The 16571-nt window shown below is 58.3% G+C and overlaps 1 protein-coding gene across 3 annotated transcripts in view; it reads right to left on the minus strand.

Annotated features, from left to right (window-relative positions):
* Positions 1-16571, minus strand: part of MYH9 (myosin heavy chain 9) — a gene marked incomplete at its 3' end in the record, with an annotated part of 83722 nt that overhangs the window by 31789 nt on the left and 35362 nt on the right. For all 3 annotated transcript variants that reach the window (XM_081310484.1, XM_081310483.1, XM_081310485.1), the window contains exons 3-5: positions 15432-15588; positions 4296-4323; positions 3383-3476 (exon numbers count right to left, since the gene is read on the minus strand). In XM_081310484.1, coding sequence (XP_081166610.1) covers positions 3383-3476; positions 4296-4323; positions 15432-15588 — 279 coding nt within the window. The remainder of the gene's footprint in view (positions 1-3382; positions 3477-4295; positions 4324-15431; positions 15589-16571) is intronic.

Below are 16571 nucleotides of genomic sequence, written 5' to 3' on the forward strand. Positions count from 1 at the left end.
ACTTCCCTGTCCCCACCAGCCCCCTCCCTGCCACCTCCACACCACTCCTGCCACAGCAGGTATCTGAGCACAGGTTCAGCAAGGCCCACCCGGGTCTGTACCGCTCAAAGTCAATGAACCCTACTGTGGACTGGTGCTGTCGGGAGACAAAAGCCACTTGGGTCCCCACAGCCTCATGATACCCCAGCGGACTTCAGGGAGGCTCCGCTTCACAAAAGGGGAAGCCGAGGTTCGGGGGAGGAATGATCTGCCCAAGGGCAGCAGCTACCATCCAGCAAAGCAGGTCAAGTTGAGTCTTCTACCTCACCATCAGCCACTGTGACAACCTCCACCTGCCCCATCCCACAGCGAGGCTCTGCCCCAGCAGCTCAGATCAACTCTGGAAACACATGCTCTGAGCACAGGTTCAGCAAGGCCCACCCGAGTCTGTGCCACTCATCAAGGCCCAGTAATGACCAGGACTCTCACTCCCCAAGACAGCCTGGACCCTCTGGGGGAAAGGCCTCACAGGCCAAGGTGGTGGGTAGGTGCGGTCATTAGTGAGACGGGGGTGGGGGAGTCAGGGCTTTACGGGAACACTTTACGGGAACACTCTCGCTGCCTGGGAGCCGCGAGAGGAAAGCTGGCCACAGCAGGGCTCCCACAAGGCAGGCCACCAGCACACCTGTGGCAAGCTGTCCTCCGCCAGGCACTGAGGATGCCCTGGAGTCTGCCACCGCAGGTCGGTGGCATCCCAGCTGCATGCGGAAAACCACTGGCAGCCCCAGGGCATGGACAGAGCCTCCTCCTCAACAGCCACCCTTGGCCAGGGCACCTCCCAGGCTGGGGAAGCCTTCACTCGAGGGCCACATGGGTAAGGGGTGCCTGGTGCCTAGGAAGGGTCATCAGATCCAGGCTGAGGGGAAGGAGGCTGCCTCACAGAGCAGGCCCCACGTGAGCAGGGAGAGGTAACCAGACACCCGGCTCCACCCAGCCTCAGGCGGGCCTGGAAGTGGCCCCTGGGAAGTCCTCTGAGGCAGCCCTCAGAGTCAGATCTGGGCGGGAGCTACTCCCCACCCACCAAAAACGTTCCCGTCAAAGCCCAGGCCAGGCCGCCAGGGTGGCGGAGCCACTCCCGTTTCTGCAGACGAGAGCGTGGCCCCGCTAGTCTGCGCCGCCTGCTTGGAGGCAAAGCTGAGGTCCCTGTTCAGAGCCACACACAGCTGCTGCGGAAAGTGGGACCAGGTGCCAACTGGGAGCAGGCACTCTGGATGCAGCGCAGAGTTGCCTGCTGAACAGGGGATGGCTGAGTTGTGCGTTTCTCTTTATCAACACCTAACTGGGCACAAAAGAGACTGATTTTGGGGGGAAATCTACAATATGAAATGATGAGGTGGGTGGTGGTGGTGCCCGTTCCTAAGTCTGGAAGGCTCTACCAGGTGTTGTTTCTGCCAGGAGGGCTCCAAAATGGGGGCCAGGGCAAGTGTCACGGGCCACAGTACAGAAGTCTACCCGGAGAGACCCTCCACCCAAGCTCAGTTAGATACTATCTGCAGGTTTTGGGTTGGTCAACTGGGTCACTGTAAGTGAGAGAGAGAGAGGGCTCTGTCCCGAGATGCCAGGACAGGCCCCTGAATACAGGACCAGCCAACCAAGTTCAAGAGTGTTTTGCATCTCAGCTGCATGCGGAAAACCACAGCGCAGCTTCAGCGTGGAAATCAACCAAACTAGCCAATGGCCTTTTACACTGAGGGCCTGAACAGTGAGTGGACATCAGAGGCAACCTATATTCAGCCACACCAGATAGACACAAAGCCAGGGACAGGTTGACCACCACACACCAGATTTTGACAGCTCTGCTCCTACCAGCCCCTCTAATCCCCCCACAGGTCGTCTGGCTGGGTGCTGGGGGCCTGCCCTCCCATCTATAGCTGGAGACCCAGACATAAGGCATGTGGGTCTCTTTTACTGCTCTCTAATTGTAGTCCTATCTCCCATCCTCAGGGCAGGGACTCCAGTGTCACCCTGCCGAGAACCAGTCACATACCAAGCATTCAATAAATAGCTGGGAAACGGATTTTACTGCAAAGGAAAACCACGGATAGAGAACTCCTAACCCCACACTCTATTTTTTAAAATAGGCCTCCAAAAAACAGCGGAAAATGGGGGGTGCAGAAAGAGGAGGAAAAAGAGACTTTATTAGTTTCTAAATATAACTCCTCATGCCCTGTGGAAAAAGACTCAGAGTCTTGAGAAGTCTGGCACGGGCAAAGTTGCTCCTGGTCCAGTTCTAGAAGTCTGTGCATGAGCACCTTCTGAGGACACACAGGTCTGCACCAGACACATACCTCCACGTAGGTAGAACTCTGCGCGCAGCACGGCACAGTGCCGAGGGCGGCGGCCCCGCCCCGGTCTCAGGAGAAGCTGCTGGGCAGTTTAGGTGTGCTCGAGAGTGAGCGAGCCCACGGTCCCGCTTCAGACCACCCCCCACCCCCGCCCCCAGACTCTAGTGTGGGGCCTTCCGGCACTGCTTCAGCAGTGAGGCGGCAGGTGAGGGCGCCTGCACAGCCAGTCCAGGTCACTGAGCGCGTGGGGCCCCGGGACAGCACACACCCATTCCCCGGGGCCGAGGCTGCCCTCTGCATGGGACATGACAGGTGTCGTGCACTGTGTGGAAATCTGGGCAGCACCACAGTCTGAGGACAGCTGGGCTGTACCCGACCTGCAGGGCTGTCACTTCAGAGTGCACCAGAGGCCACTGTGCGTCACACCCAGCCCATCCTGCAAGACAGAAAGTGAGCTGAGCCTACAAGAAGAGTTCTAGCTGCAGAAGGTGACAACAGTGTGGAGTGAGAAGCTGCTTAGTCAAGGGCACACGATGGCAGCACACACATTCCCGGTGCAGACGTGCAGTACGTGCAGCTCACCTAGCCAGGACGCCGCTGGGTCACCAAATCCACCAAGAGGGAGGGGAGAAAAGCGGAGGTGAGACAGCTTTCCACGGACCCTTTCTTCCTGGGGGCTGCCCGCCCAGAGGCATCAACAGCAGGAAGAGAACGGGGACGCAAGGCAGGACTTCCTGAGGTCCCCCGAGCCTCCGTCAACTCAGAGCCACGCCTCGGGCCTCTCTTCCCGCCTCAGAGGTGGTGGACTCGCAGCAATTGGCTGCAATGCCAAGAGTGCTGCTAAGCAGACCCTGGGACAGCTCCGGTTCCCATAGCAACTCAGGAAGTCGGGCGCTGAGCGCAGAACAGGCTGTACCACCAGACCACTCCCAAGACTGCGCTAGGAGGGGCAGGCCTCTGTGGCACTCCCCAGAGCACCCTCACCGGAAGCCACCATCATCAGGTCGTCCTCCGTCAACCCACCTGAGGCCCTCAACAGAGCGTGGCCTGGAACTCACCTGGTCCTTCTTGCTCTTGTGTGAGGAGGCCACGTGCGCCAGGTACTGGATGACTTTCTTGGTGTTCTCTGTCTTGCCTGCTCCGGACTCTCCGCTGCAAAAGTCAAGCAAGTCCTTGGGTGAGACAGGGCCACCTCCCTGGCCTCTGTCCCTCTCCACCATGCTCATTATCTACCATCCTGCCCTTGTGTTGAGTGCCCACAAGGGACCAACACTCCTGGCAGAGAAGGGGACAGCCAACGAAAGGCTAACTTCTGCAGCCCTCCCTTAGACCATTTCCCACGGCCTTCTAGAGGCTGGACGAAAGTCGGCTCATGTCCGCTGCCCACCCTGTCGCTTGGCAGCCTCTCAGCCGAGTGTGTTAGGAATCAGTGTGGAGCAGCTGCTGACTTAGGGGTCGAAGGCGCTAACACATGTTGCTCTGAAACTTCACCTGGAGGTGTGCCCTGGGCCATTAACTCCCTGGGCCATGGGTTGACTTATTTCTGTGTTAAGTTCAGAGGTCACCAGCGTCAACCTAAATCTAGGTAAGAAAGCCACTCTTCAGAGCCAGAGGGAGTGCTCTGCTGGGGGCTCTGAGGCCAGTCGGGTCCCCACTGGACTGGGTGGAGAAGACTCCTGGTTCTGCTCCTCCAGGAGCCCCCACCCCACCTGCCCTCCTGGGCCCCTGCCACCTGCCCCTAAAGGAGGCCAGTGGAGTTTCTGCAGGGAAGGGGCAGGAAGCGCCTGACCCCAACTCCTGTCCCTGGGAAGAACTTGTCACCTGGGGCCTTGCAGGGTAAGAATAGTCTTTCCTCAGAACAAAGGTGGGTTCCAGAGAAAGAGAGAGAGAGAGAGAACAAACCAGGAGGGGAAAGAGGACAGGAGAGAGGAGCTGGAGACAGGCCCCAGCGCCCAGACACGGGACACTTACGTGCACAGAATGGACTGGTCCTCGCGGTCTGAAACAGAGGAGACGCTTGGTTACGCGTTGGCTGGATTCAGGAGCCCCCCCTCTGGCCCCAGAAGAGCTGCCCATTTCCCAGCCAAGGAGCACAAAGACTTCGAGGACCCCCCTGCAGGGGACCCTCACCACCGCCACGACAGGCTGACCAGGCTGAGCGGCCATGGGCCTCACTGGAGGAGGACATGCACGGGTAGCAGAGCCGGGGCCGCCACGCCAGACCTCAGGTGCCCTCCACCAACCCCGCCCCAGGAGACCTGAGCCCACTGCTTCTCCCACCCTGGAGGAAGCGGGGCTCTGGAAGCTTCCGAGGCCCTGCGCCGAGCTGAGGTGTAGCCAGCACTTGCGTCTGCAGCTGTGCTAGGGCCTGTGGCACGTGCTCTGGACACTGTCCCGCTTCAGTTGGGGACACTGCTGAAGACAAGGCCTGGCGCAGGGAGCAGCCTCACCAGCAGGGAGACACCTGCGACTGTGTGGTGAGCTGCCTTGGGGTAGTGGCACATGTCCAGGACACACACCAACACCAGAAGGCGTTCAGCAGGGTCACTCTCGAGGGAGCGTGGAAAGAAGGGCAGCTTCTGACAAGCATCGGTGACAGCCTGTTCTTGGGGCTGGTGCTGGGAACCTCTGGCAAAGATCCCCAGCTCGTGGGAACTGCTCAGCGAGGAAGGGTATAAACACGATCCTGTGAGGGGGACAGCAGAGCCCACACTGAAGCCGAGCTTGATGGGCAGGCTTTAGGACTATTGGGCCCAGGTCAGTGCTGCCGTCCAATCTTCAACAGCAGCTAAAATCACAAACTCATTTTTCCCCATTTTCTCTCACACCCTACCACTCCCCTGCCCCCACCCCCACGGACGGACGCCTGGATCAGCCCAGGCCACCTCCAGGTCTGCGGGGGCGGTGTGTGATCCTGGCTCTCAGCTTCCACAATACAAAGCAGACGTGCTACTCACTCCCCACAGGATTTGTCCATCAAACAAATGACATGTGGCCCTGCTGCAGCACCTGTGAAGAGTGAGCCCCCCAGATGGCCTCCTCTCCTCCCACCATGAGACTGCTGTGACAGGGTCGCCGCGGCACTGGGGCACTGTCAGGGCTGCAGGAGGGGCAGTCGAGGGGCACGGGGACCCGGGCTTATCAGTAATGGGCAGGAAACACAGGTGCGGTCAGTCTGTGACCGACTCCCCCTGGTTGACAGCCGGCGCAGGGCCCTGCTTGCCACAGCACGGGGAGAGCGGCTCCCGGTGTGCCGGTGCGTGGCCTCGGGAGTCGGATTCACCTTCCCTGGGCCAACTTTCCCCAGTGCCTGATCTCGGCAGCGCACGGGGCTGGGCACCTACTCTCATCACAGGAAGAACGGGCCTCAGAGCCCACACCAAAGGCAGCTGCCCCTGCCTCGGCCGCAGCCTTCCTCCCCGCCCTAATAAATGTCTACAGGATGAGAGGGGAGCCCGGCCACTAGTACTCCAATGTGACAGCCACTTTCCTCCCCGTCTTGTCTTTCCCATTGAACAGAATACAGAATACATCAGGGCTGCGGGGCCAGGAGGGACACTACAGCACTCGGAGCCTTCCTGGGGCCCTGCCTCCCCCTCTGCAGCTCCTGCGGTCTGCCCAGCCGCGGGCATGTTTAGTCACCGCTCCACAAGCAGCAAGAATGTACCTGCGCGTACTGAGTCGTGAGCAGCAACCGCCCGACGCTACCATAAAAGGAAACGTTCTGCATCCCTTCCAGAAGGAACCGTTTTCCCAGAGCTGCCCAAGCCCAGTCCCGGGGATGGCTGGAATTCCTCTCAGTGTGCGGGGAGGAGTCAGAGCCCCCACACGGGAGGGCTGCACAGGAGGGAGCCTGGACACACAGGCACTGCAGACTGTGTCCAACAGGCCTGGGCACACGGGGGCACACATGAATGTACTCAGGGCACACAGGTACGTGTCCACAGGTACACATGTGCACACACGAACACACTCACAGCAGCCTGTGCAATCTCCAAGTTCCCACACCCCAGAGCTGGACTGTCACTAACCTCATCCTGCCCACTACTCCCACCTCCGCCCCACTGACCCTTGCCTCCATCTCCTGAGGCCCAGTTACCACTGTCCACACAGCCAGGACACACTTTGAAGGAACCCGACTTTGCTTTGCCAGGAGACTCATTGGGGCTAAAGCATTCAGAATGGAAGGCTGACAGGAGGCCGTCCTCATTTCTCCATCCCTGGCCCGCCCCTCAGCCTCCCAGTCCACCTGCCCCGAACTCGGGCTCCTCACACCTGCAGCGGGGCCTGCAGCCTTGCAGGTCTTAGACTATCGTCTCTGTGGCCACACAATAACCTCGCAAGGTAGATGGGGCAGGAAGAACTGCTCCCGCTTTGCGTCTTTCTCAGTGGCCTGGGTTTGTTCCTGAGCTCAGATCACCTCTACTGCTGGTGGTGCGGTTAGAATTCTCAGAGGGAGCCGGACGTGGTGGCACATGCCTGTAATCCCAGCAGCTCAGGAGGCTGAGGCAGGAGGATTGCAAGTTCAAACCAGCCTCAGCAAAAAGCAAGGAACTAAGCAACTCAGTGAGACCCTGTCTCTAAATAAAATACAAAATAGGGCTGGGGATGTGCTCAGTGGTCGAGAACCCTGAGTTGAATCCCTGGTACCAAAAAAAAAAAAAAAAAAAAAAAAAAGATTTCCCAGCAGGTACAGGCTCTGGCTTGACCCAGTTCGTCCTGCCTTCCCCTGCCCCATGCATTCTGGCAGGGACCCTCCTCGATGCTCATGCCATCAGCCTGGCCCCACGTTGTCATCTCAGGGGACGAGGACACTCGGAGTCCAGCCCGAGTTGCCTTGGGTCTTAGTGGGGCACATGAGCATGAGGCTGTGTGAACCCCAGCCCTGGGCAGCGCACACACCCACCAAGGACCACCCTGTTCTGGAACAGACAGCACCTGAGCCCTCCTGTTTGTTCCTGCCCCATCTTGAAGGTGGTGGGGACAGAGACAGGTCTATGATTCTTCTGCTGTGGAGTCTCAAAAAAGCAGCAACCTTACCTCCAATAAGTCTTCCTGAATGCCTGAGCGGGGGACAGCACTGGGATCAGTGCATGTGGGCAGGCACCCAGGCTGCTGTCCTCAAACCATCCCCCCCCCCCGCCCCCCTGCAGCTGCTTCTCTAGTTCCCTGCTGAGCCCTGCTTGAACCACAAGAAAGGGTTGCGTGAGTGACACACTCAGTGACCAGACCGTTCCCTTCCCTGATGATATTTTAAACTTGAAAAGCCCCAAGGCCCACTGAGCCCATGCAGTGAAGTCACTTGAGCTGCCGGCCGGTGTGCCCAGGAGCCTCCAGCCAACTCAGAAGGCTTCGGTGGGAGGAGGGCGCCTGGCTGCAGGTATCCCACCCAAGAACTGCAGCCCAGGTAGATGTCGGGGCCTTATCGCTCACTTCCTCTCTGAGAGGAGCTGTGGCTGATTCTTGTCCATAAAAGGCCACGAGGCTCACACAGCTGTGACATCAGCCTGACAGGAAGTACAGGAGGAAGGGAGCAGGGCCTGGCTCACCAGGAGCCACTGCTGGAGACTGACTTGTGGCCAGGCTCTCGGGGACAGTGCCTGAAGGGGTTCCTGTGGAGTAAGTCTTGCAGGGCTACCGTGGGAGTGTCCTGCCTTGGGACCCACCTCTGGGTGCACAGGGCTCTTGGGAACTGACTGAGAAATGGAACAGACCCTGAGACTCCACAGTTACTCCTCTGTGGACAGAATCTGGGTCTTAGAGGGTCTACATGAACTCCACCTTGACAGTCAGGGACTGGAGCCTCAGAGGGCACAGGTTCAGTTGCCTCAGCCTAGAGGTCAGGCTCTAAGTCTCCAAAACTCAGAGTCTATCAAAACCATCAGTCACAGAGCTGGGCCAGGAACCCAGGCCCTGGATTCCCGCCTTTCCCGAGCTCCTCTCCACTGAGAGCGCCTGCAGGCAGGCACTGGGGACCACAGTGCTACTTCAGTCCTACAGACAGACAGATGGGAGACGGACCTTCCGAGCGGCCTGCCGCCTTCACAGCCAGCCTGATTCACAGCCTAGGTGAGGTGCTCGGGCAGCAGAAAGAGGGGGAGAAAAGGCAGAGCATTCCTACTGGCAGAAGCTGCAGGTCAGCGGGTGAGTGGAGGCCTGAGGTCTCAGAGTCCGCTGCCATCCCCAGGCTGTGCAGCACGCCCTGCGTCTCCTGGAGACGCAGGACACACAGGTGGCCCAGAACCAGGGAGACAGTGGATCGGCAGCAATCCAAGCCAGAGGCAGTTGGACTTGGCCAGGCAACTCCCCCCATGACCCCTGCGCTCCTCAGTGGGGCTTGAACTTGCCTGGGAGGCCCAAGTCCCCAGGTGCAGAAGGGAGAAGGGCAGCCTTCCCCACGGGCAGCCTGGGTGGTGAGAACCAAGCTCCTGGGACTGCTCATAACTTTCATTACATCAGAGGGTGAGCAAGACCTCAGACGAGGCTTCTCTTGGCCAAAATGCACCAGAACACAGGCAGTTCCCCTGCAGAGGCCGCCTGGCAGGAGGGCCAGGCTAGCTGCAGTCTGCGTCTGGTGGGGGGGTCGGGGAGTGTCTCTGAGAGGCTGCCTCACAGGCAGCTCCAGCAGGTGTGTCAGGCCAGAGGACAGTCAAGGGTCAGCTCTGCCTTGCACTCACCCAACATTCCCCCTGGGAAAAGGAGAGGTGGGGTGGGAGGGGACCATTGCAGAATCCTGGAGAGAGGAAGAAGCAGAGTTCCCAGTCCTGCAGAGGGCTGGGCCCTCAGAGAGGGAGCAAGAGAAGGAGGACACCAGGACACAGAGCAAGACAGGTTCACGTAGGTAATGCTGGTGACGGGCCTGGTTCTGGGAGCACAAACAGCCCTACAAAGAGGACTCCACCCCCTGAGAAGGTGAGTCAAACCTGCTTGAGAACACCGACAGGAGGAGGTGAGCCGCAGTGGTGCAGGACGGCTCCCTGGAGAACCCAGGGCTCCAGCTGCCTTGGAGAAGGGTGGCCAGTCCAGGGACAGGCACACTGGCCCCCAGGACAGAAGATGCTCAAGAGCACAGCCAGGCCTCCTCTCCCCTCCGCCCAGGCCTGGGCCCTCCTGCATTTATTGGACCAGCTTGTGCTGGTCACATAAGACAACCTGAAGGGCCAGGGAGCATGAGTGGAAGGTCACCCTGAGCCCCAAGGACACCCTGGGTCCTTAAGGGTTCATTACAAGAGTCAGCACTGGGTCAACAGCCTGGGTGAAGACCAGATGAACTTGAGTCCTGCAGGCTCTCTGAACTGGCAGCTTAATTCCAGAAACCTGACGGGTAGAGGAAAGCAACTCCTGCCCTGGTGTCCCGGGCCACAGCCCCCCTGAAGTCTCAGCTGAAGCTAAGAATGAGCAGCTAAGTGGCCATGCCGGACAGCCTGGGGGAGCCTGGCCATGCGGGTCAGAAGCACAGAAGGGCTTGGCCGTCAGGGATTTTACAGGGGGGTGGGTGCTGCTCGTCTTGGGGTGGGTGGAGGACTAACAAACACGATGGTCAAGTTTTCAACCACACCAAGTTCCAGGTTCCAGGAGGGCACTCGGTCCTCCCACTCAGCCAGCCCCAAGCTCAGCGCAGGCCCACTGGGTTGGGTTAAAAGCCAAACAAAAGTAAGCCCGAAGCTGTCCATGAGAAGCCTCTGTTCACCAGCTCCCTCTTCTAGAAAGGTTTTCTAGAAATAAGACTGAAAAGCCTAGCCACGCTGCCCCTGGGCAGTCTCAGTCCAGGGCTATGCTTTCCTCCTGGGGGTTGGAAGAAAACAGCCTCCTCAGTCCAGGGTCAGCGGGGACTACAGGCCAGCATGGCCTCCCCAGTCCACCAGCAGCACAGTGGGTAGAAGAGTGGTTCAGAGTCGCAGGACAGCAGACTCCAGAGCAGCACAGGGCCACAGGCCATATCTGCTCCACGGCATTCCATGGTGGCCCCAGGGGAAAGCACTGTGACCAGTCACTTCCTGTGCCTGCTGCTCCCAAGGCCCCGGACTCTCAGGAGCCTCTTTGAGAAGGTTAAAAAGCCCGCCGGGAGGACGCAGCTGGCTCTCTCTCGCTGGGCAAGCAGGAGTGTGGCCAGGACGGGGCGATGGCGGGGCTCACGGAGACGGTTCAGGCAGGATGCTGCAGGCTCGGTGGCCTGCGTCCCCGACTAGAGGTGCTTGTCACACACAGCACCTGCTCTCACTCTCAGCCTGCCACGTACGTCTTACCAACCCCGAGAAGCAGAGAGAAAACGTAGCTCCTTCACGGTCAATTGCCAAGCCCGGGCCAGGTCAGTTAGGAAGTGACAGAGCAGAGACCCTCCATCCATTCCCGGGCCTGTACATGTGCTCTCTGCAAGGTGCCTGGTGCACGGAGGTGCTCACTAGCCCAATGGGACAGCTGGGCACAGGGCCTAGCCCTCCTGGGTGAGCTCACACTGCCCTCCTAGGCACACGGGACACACAAGGCCTGGCTCCAGGCGGCCCTGGCAGACAGCAGGGCCTTTGTGGCAGGGCTCGTAGCCTCCCGCCGGCACATTCCTGCCTGAGTGGAGTCATGACATCCGGGGCTTCCCACTGCTCCAGCTCCCCATGGCTGGTCCCGCTGCTCCTGCTTTTCTGCACCCCTGAAGCATTTCCCCGGCCTCTGAGGAACACAGTGGGCACTTCTTCTGAGAAAGACCTTGTGAAGCAGTTCACAGGGCAGGGAGGATGGGGGGCGCTGCTCCTCGCCCTAATCTCCCCTTAACCACTGACAGAGAGGAGAGGCCTTTAGCAACCAGCTGGAGGAGGGCCGAGGTGGGGGCGCCCGTGGGCCCTGCCCAGGGGATTAGGAGACCCTGGTTTCTGGGGCTGACCCCGCACACTGAGCACAAGCCAGCTGACTATCTGAGCCTGTCCCTCTACCTATGAATTACATGGACTATGAGGCTCAGATGTGGGGACAGCATAAAAATTCCACCCTTCACTGTTTATCCAAAAAGGCCGGTCAACCCTCAAGGGGAATGCAATCGCTCACTGGAGCCCTGGAGTGACCGCTCAGTGACAGGCCACTTCTGGCGCAGCTTTCCCTGAGAAGCAGAGGGGGGGTGGGAGGGGGCAGCAAACAGTTCTCCTGGTGGCTCAGGCCTGGAATGAAAGCAGCCCTGCTGCCGCCTCCCCAGAAATGCTAGAAGCTCATTAAAATACCAGTCACTGAAAGTGGACCAAACCCGGCACTGCCACCAGTTAACAGAGGACTTACGCTTTTCTACTCTGCTCCGGAGATAACTGGGCTCAAGACCAATTCTTTCCATTGGCCAGTTTGGCCAGTGGAGAGAATGTGGAGACCAGGGGGCCTGGCCACAGAGCGGGCCAGGAGAGCCATGTCCCAGTCCAGCAGGGCATGCTCAGACCATGTGCTTCTGCTGGCCGAATTCCACCCTGGGCCACACCTGCACCCCTGCTGCTGCCTGCCACAGGGGCCAGCGGCGCCCAGTTGACGCTCCTCTCACCTCATGGCCTGCGACAGCTCAGAGCCTGTGGTGCTGTCATAGAAACCTGAGGAATGGCCCCCTTCCAAGGCTGAGAGCCCATGAACGGCCATGACAGCAGAAGAACCAAAAGGGAGAGCCAGGGTGGGGTGGGTAATCAACCATGTCACCACGACTTTAATCAAACCCAAGGCTGGGAATTCAAACAACAAAACTGCACGGGCACCTACGGGGTGGCCACAGGCCACCACCACCCTGGCCCCACCCACCTTCCCTGAACCCCGCGACACCTGACACTGGTGCCAGCCTCCACCTGGACCACCAGGCCTCCAACAGCAGGACACCTGCACAACCGCTTGGCAATCCATGCTCCATCGCCTATCTCCATGGCCTGGTCCAGGGCACCAGTGCTGCCATGACCCACCCTGTGCCTGCGGCTGATGGCACCAGGCTATCCCAGCATTCCTCAGCACTGGGTCAAATCCTTGCCAGAGGAGATCCAGGCAACCACTACGGAGGGACTGGCGCTGGCACTAAAGTCAAAGCATATGCAAAGCTTAATCCACGGGGCCTTAACTGAGGGAAATTCTGTCCCTGGGGGGACAACTGGTGGCAACGTCTGTGGACATTTTTGGTTGTCAGAACTGAAGAAAGAAGGTGCTGCTGATGTGTAGTGAACAGAGGCCAGGATACTGCTGAACACGCTACGGTGCTCAGGACTCGTCCCCACCTCAGAGACTTGCCCAGCCCTGAATGTCACCCATGCCAGGCTAGAGAAGCCTGGTTTAGTGTGACAAACAGGCAGAGTGACACATAACTCACTAGGCAGACTGGAATGCTTTTCAAAGTGAGAGGATACTACTGCTAACAACTGCAGACACGGGCGGGAGGCAGGGCTGTGCCGGCAGCCAGAGCATCTCACAGATGAAAGTCAGGAAAGTCTGGGAAGGGTCAAGGAGCTTGTCTCATAAAAGTCCCAAAGCCACCAGATAAATGATAGGATGTCATAAGCTACAGTCAGCTCAGGAAGGAAATCTTTGCCTAGTTCTTGTTTCAAAAAAAAAAAAAAAGAAGAAGAAGAAAAGGAACCATCTGGCCCTGCCTCGTAAGAAGAGGGACAGAGAGCAAACCCGTTTCCCGCCAAAGCCAGGCGGGCAGCACGTGCCAAGACTTAAAGACGGAGTAGGACCTGACTCAGGGCCAGAACTGAGGTTCCTCTGGAACCTTCCTCGCTAGTGAGCCACCTTGTCCTACACCGGCCACTTCTGCTCCTAACTTCCTCCCTGCTTGAGAACTAGCGGCCTGCGGCTCCTGGCTTTGCAGGTCCACAACAGGAAGGAGATTTTCAACAGATTGGAAACATCCTTGTTCGTCAACGCGGGAGCTAATGAGCCACAGCAAGTCCGACACCTTGCAGAAGACAAGGTGGAAACTGCTAAGATGGACGGGAGAAAGACGTGGACGCACCGTCTGCACAGACCACCCGGACCTCAGGTGCTCGCTGCAGACCCACTCCCACTGCTGGTCTCTGCAAGGCGAAACGCCGTCTCACCTGCCCCCAGTCAGGTATCTCCGTGTCCCCACTGAGTCCATCCTATTAGGACAACATAAAGGCAGTCCAGCTGCCCTCTCTTCCCCAGGTATTTCCAACCTATGCAGGACACAGGCACAAAGAGGACGGCACAGGCAAATCAAGTTTTTCTTGTTGTCACTGAACGAATAAAAGTCGGCGAATCTCTTGGGGAAAGGGTCCCAGAAGTTAGTGAAGGACATCTGGAAACCCAGATCCGGCACTCGGGGCTCCCACAGCCACACGCCAGACGGCCACGCTGCTGCTATCAGAATGGGCTGCAGAAAAGGAAAGCCGCTGGCTAAGCGCTCAGATCCCAGGTCCAAGTGTGGGAACGTGCCCTCATTCAGTAGTTCGGATCCCACAACGACCCCAGAGCACACTTCCTGCTCCAGGCCAAGAGAAAACTGACTCATAACCTCTGGAGACAGCGATCCAGAGTCTCCTGGAGTCTCACTTGAGTGCCTCCCCCAGACTGTCCTCATTAGCACCCTGAAACAGACATCCTACTTTAAAACTACAGGGCTGGCTTCCGCGAAGAATTCCAATAGATATGAACTCAGCCAAAGGCTAGGCCAAATTGTGCACCCTTCATAATTCATACGCCTGACAGCGAAGCACCTTCTCCATGACACTGCGGGTGTGGGAAAGACACATGTCACCATCGGAAACCACGAGCTAGGACAAAATTGCTAATACTAATACTAATAATAAGATTCATTCCCACTGGCTATATAGACCACGATGTTGAAAGGAAACAGGATCAATAAAAACCACTGTCCACACAAGACGGGAGAACACGGCCCTGCCTGAAAGTCAGGTTTGGGTTAGGATGATGCATGCCAGGCACTGGCTGAGCTCAGAGAATGTAAAAGCCACATGGGCCCTGGCCACATAGAAGGGAGAAAAATAAACAGAAGAGCAGAGGCTTACCAGGCACAGAGGAGCGCCGGCCCTGCGGAGCAGAGAGACCTGCTGCAGAACTGCAAGGGCTTCCCTGCAGCGGAGCCAGAGAGGTGGGCAGGGCCCAGCGAGGAGGGGGCCGCGTTGCTGGAGCTCGAGTACAGCCAACGAGGACAATGTGCATTCTAGACAGAGGACAGGGTTGGTGGCAGCAGAGGGAGGGCTCTAGGAGAGGGGAGGCAAAGAACTGTGCAAGCTAGGACTAAGGCCAGGGCCACGGGGTCAGAGGGCGCCTGGATCAGAAATGATCCAAGAGAAAAAGCACAGACGCACTGACTGACTCGGGGGCGTCAGGAGGGAGAGAGCACTGTGACGAGCCAGGCTTGGAGGAACAGCAGCTTGGAAGAAGCAGCTCATGGCAACTGGGTGATGGTGTCCTGGGCGATGGACAGCGGATGAGGCCAGCACACGGAGGAACCTTGGACAGAGGCCTGGGACGGGGAGGAGCACCCCACACAAAGGCAGGGAGCTCAGTGAGTGACATGGCCCAGCCCCAGGGGCAGGAGCCAGATGAGAACTCAGGAGAGCAAGGGCTTCCACCCGAGGAAGACGGAGCTGGGGGTGACTAGAGGTGAGAACCAGGCAGGAGCCCAGACCTGTTCTCCAAAACGCCTCACCATGACGGGTCAGGGAGCACGGGCCAAGCCAGGGGGTGCAGAAGCCTCACAGGCTTCCTATCAGTTTTCCAAAGATAAACAAAACTCAAGCACATTTCCAGCCACGGGGAAGGAACAAGAGAAGGTGAGGGGAGCACGCAGGAAAGGGGGCGACTGGGAAGAGGGCCTGGAAGAGGGCAGAGGGGACTGTGCCGCCTCCTAAAATGAATGGGACCCAGGAAGATAATCAGGAGACACATTTTCTAAAAGCTTCCAAAACACTCTGTCAACATGCAAACCTGCCAATGGCCCTAGCTCCCATATGATGACTCCCATGTGATGCTGGCCACCAGGCAATGTCCCACTGCCAGCCACCAGGTCCACAAGACACCGAATGGGAGTTAGCAGCTACAGAGCCGTCGGAGGCCGTGGCTGGAGATGCGGCTCGGGGAGGCCAGGCAGGCGGCTCCCTGCTACAAGGCCCTCACCTTGCATCATACTCCTGTAGGCAGTGTCTGTGATGGCGTAGATGTGCGGTGGCATCTCGTGCCTCTTCTTGCCCTTGTACATTTCCACAATCTCCTCGGAGTAGATGGGCAGGTTCTTGTAAGGGTTGATGACCACGCAGAACAGGCCTGAATAGGTCTGGAAAGGAGAGAGCAGAGGAGTGGTCAGGGAGCCTCGTCCTCAACAGCGGGGAAACTGACAAGCAGCTCTGCTTCAAGGCCACGTCAGCCGGCGCGAAAGTGCTCCCTGGTGCCCCTGCTGCAGGTGGGGGGTCACCAGCAACCTCCCCGCCTTCTCAACTGCACGGCAGCTGCCAGCTTTGTATGTTGACAAGCTGTACATCAGGTGGGACCGCAGCACAGCAGACAAGTCCAGCTACAACACTCAGAGCCCCGGGCGATAAGAGACGTGTCTGACGTGTCTGTTGCGGCAGAAGAGGAGCACAGAAAAGGAGCCGCTGCAGCCCAGGGAACTCAGTGGAGCCCGAGTTATTCTACCCTGAAGGGCTCCTGGGGACGCCGGGTTGAGGCTCTTGGTGCTCCTGAACCCACCTGATCCTCTGTGGGCTCTAGACCTCTCTCCTGGAGGCAAATCTCTCGAAAACTTAAAGGCCTCGTTCATGACCCCCGTGAGCCTTCTCTAAGACTCAGGTCTTCTCTAGTGGGAAGAAACTCAGTCAATACCCTTCATGTGAGCCCCTAAAATACACCCAGGACTGGAAATCTGACTCGAACAGATTAAAATCAAACCCCAGGAGTCTGAGAGCCAAGTTCAATTCCAAGCAAGGGCAAATGTCTTAACCTCTCACCCTCCGTTTCTCAATCTGTAAAATGGACACAGAGACCCACACTGCATTGGGTAGTAACAAGGCAGAAGTAAGATCAAGTGCTTGGCACAGTGCCCGTGTGGCTGTGGAGAGCAGCCCCGGGCAGGTGGGTGAGCCACTCCTGCGGCAGCAGGGTAAATGAGCTGGCTGTCCTCGGAAGCCCACGTTACTATGACCATTAATTGTTTTTCTATTAAATCTCCTCATGCCTTTTCCTCCAACCACCCACAGACTCCCAACAGCTACACGAGACCCCGAGACTATGCAGGTGGCAGGTGCCCAATTTGGGGGACCT

The sequence above is a fragment of the Spermophilus citellus genome (genome assembly GCF_964194105.1).
Source record: "Spermophilus citellus genome assembly, chromosome: 10".
NCBI lineage: Eukaryota > Metazoa > Chordata > Mammalia > Rodentia > Sciuridae > Spermophilus > Spermophilus citellus.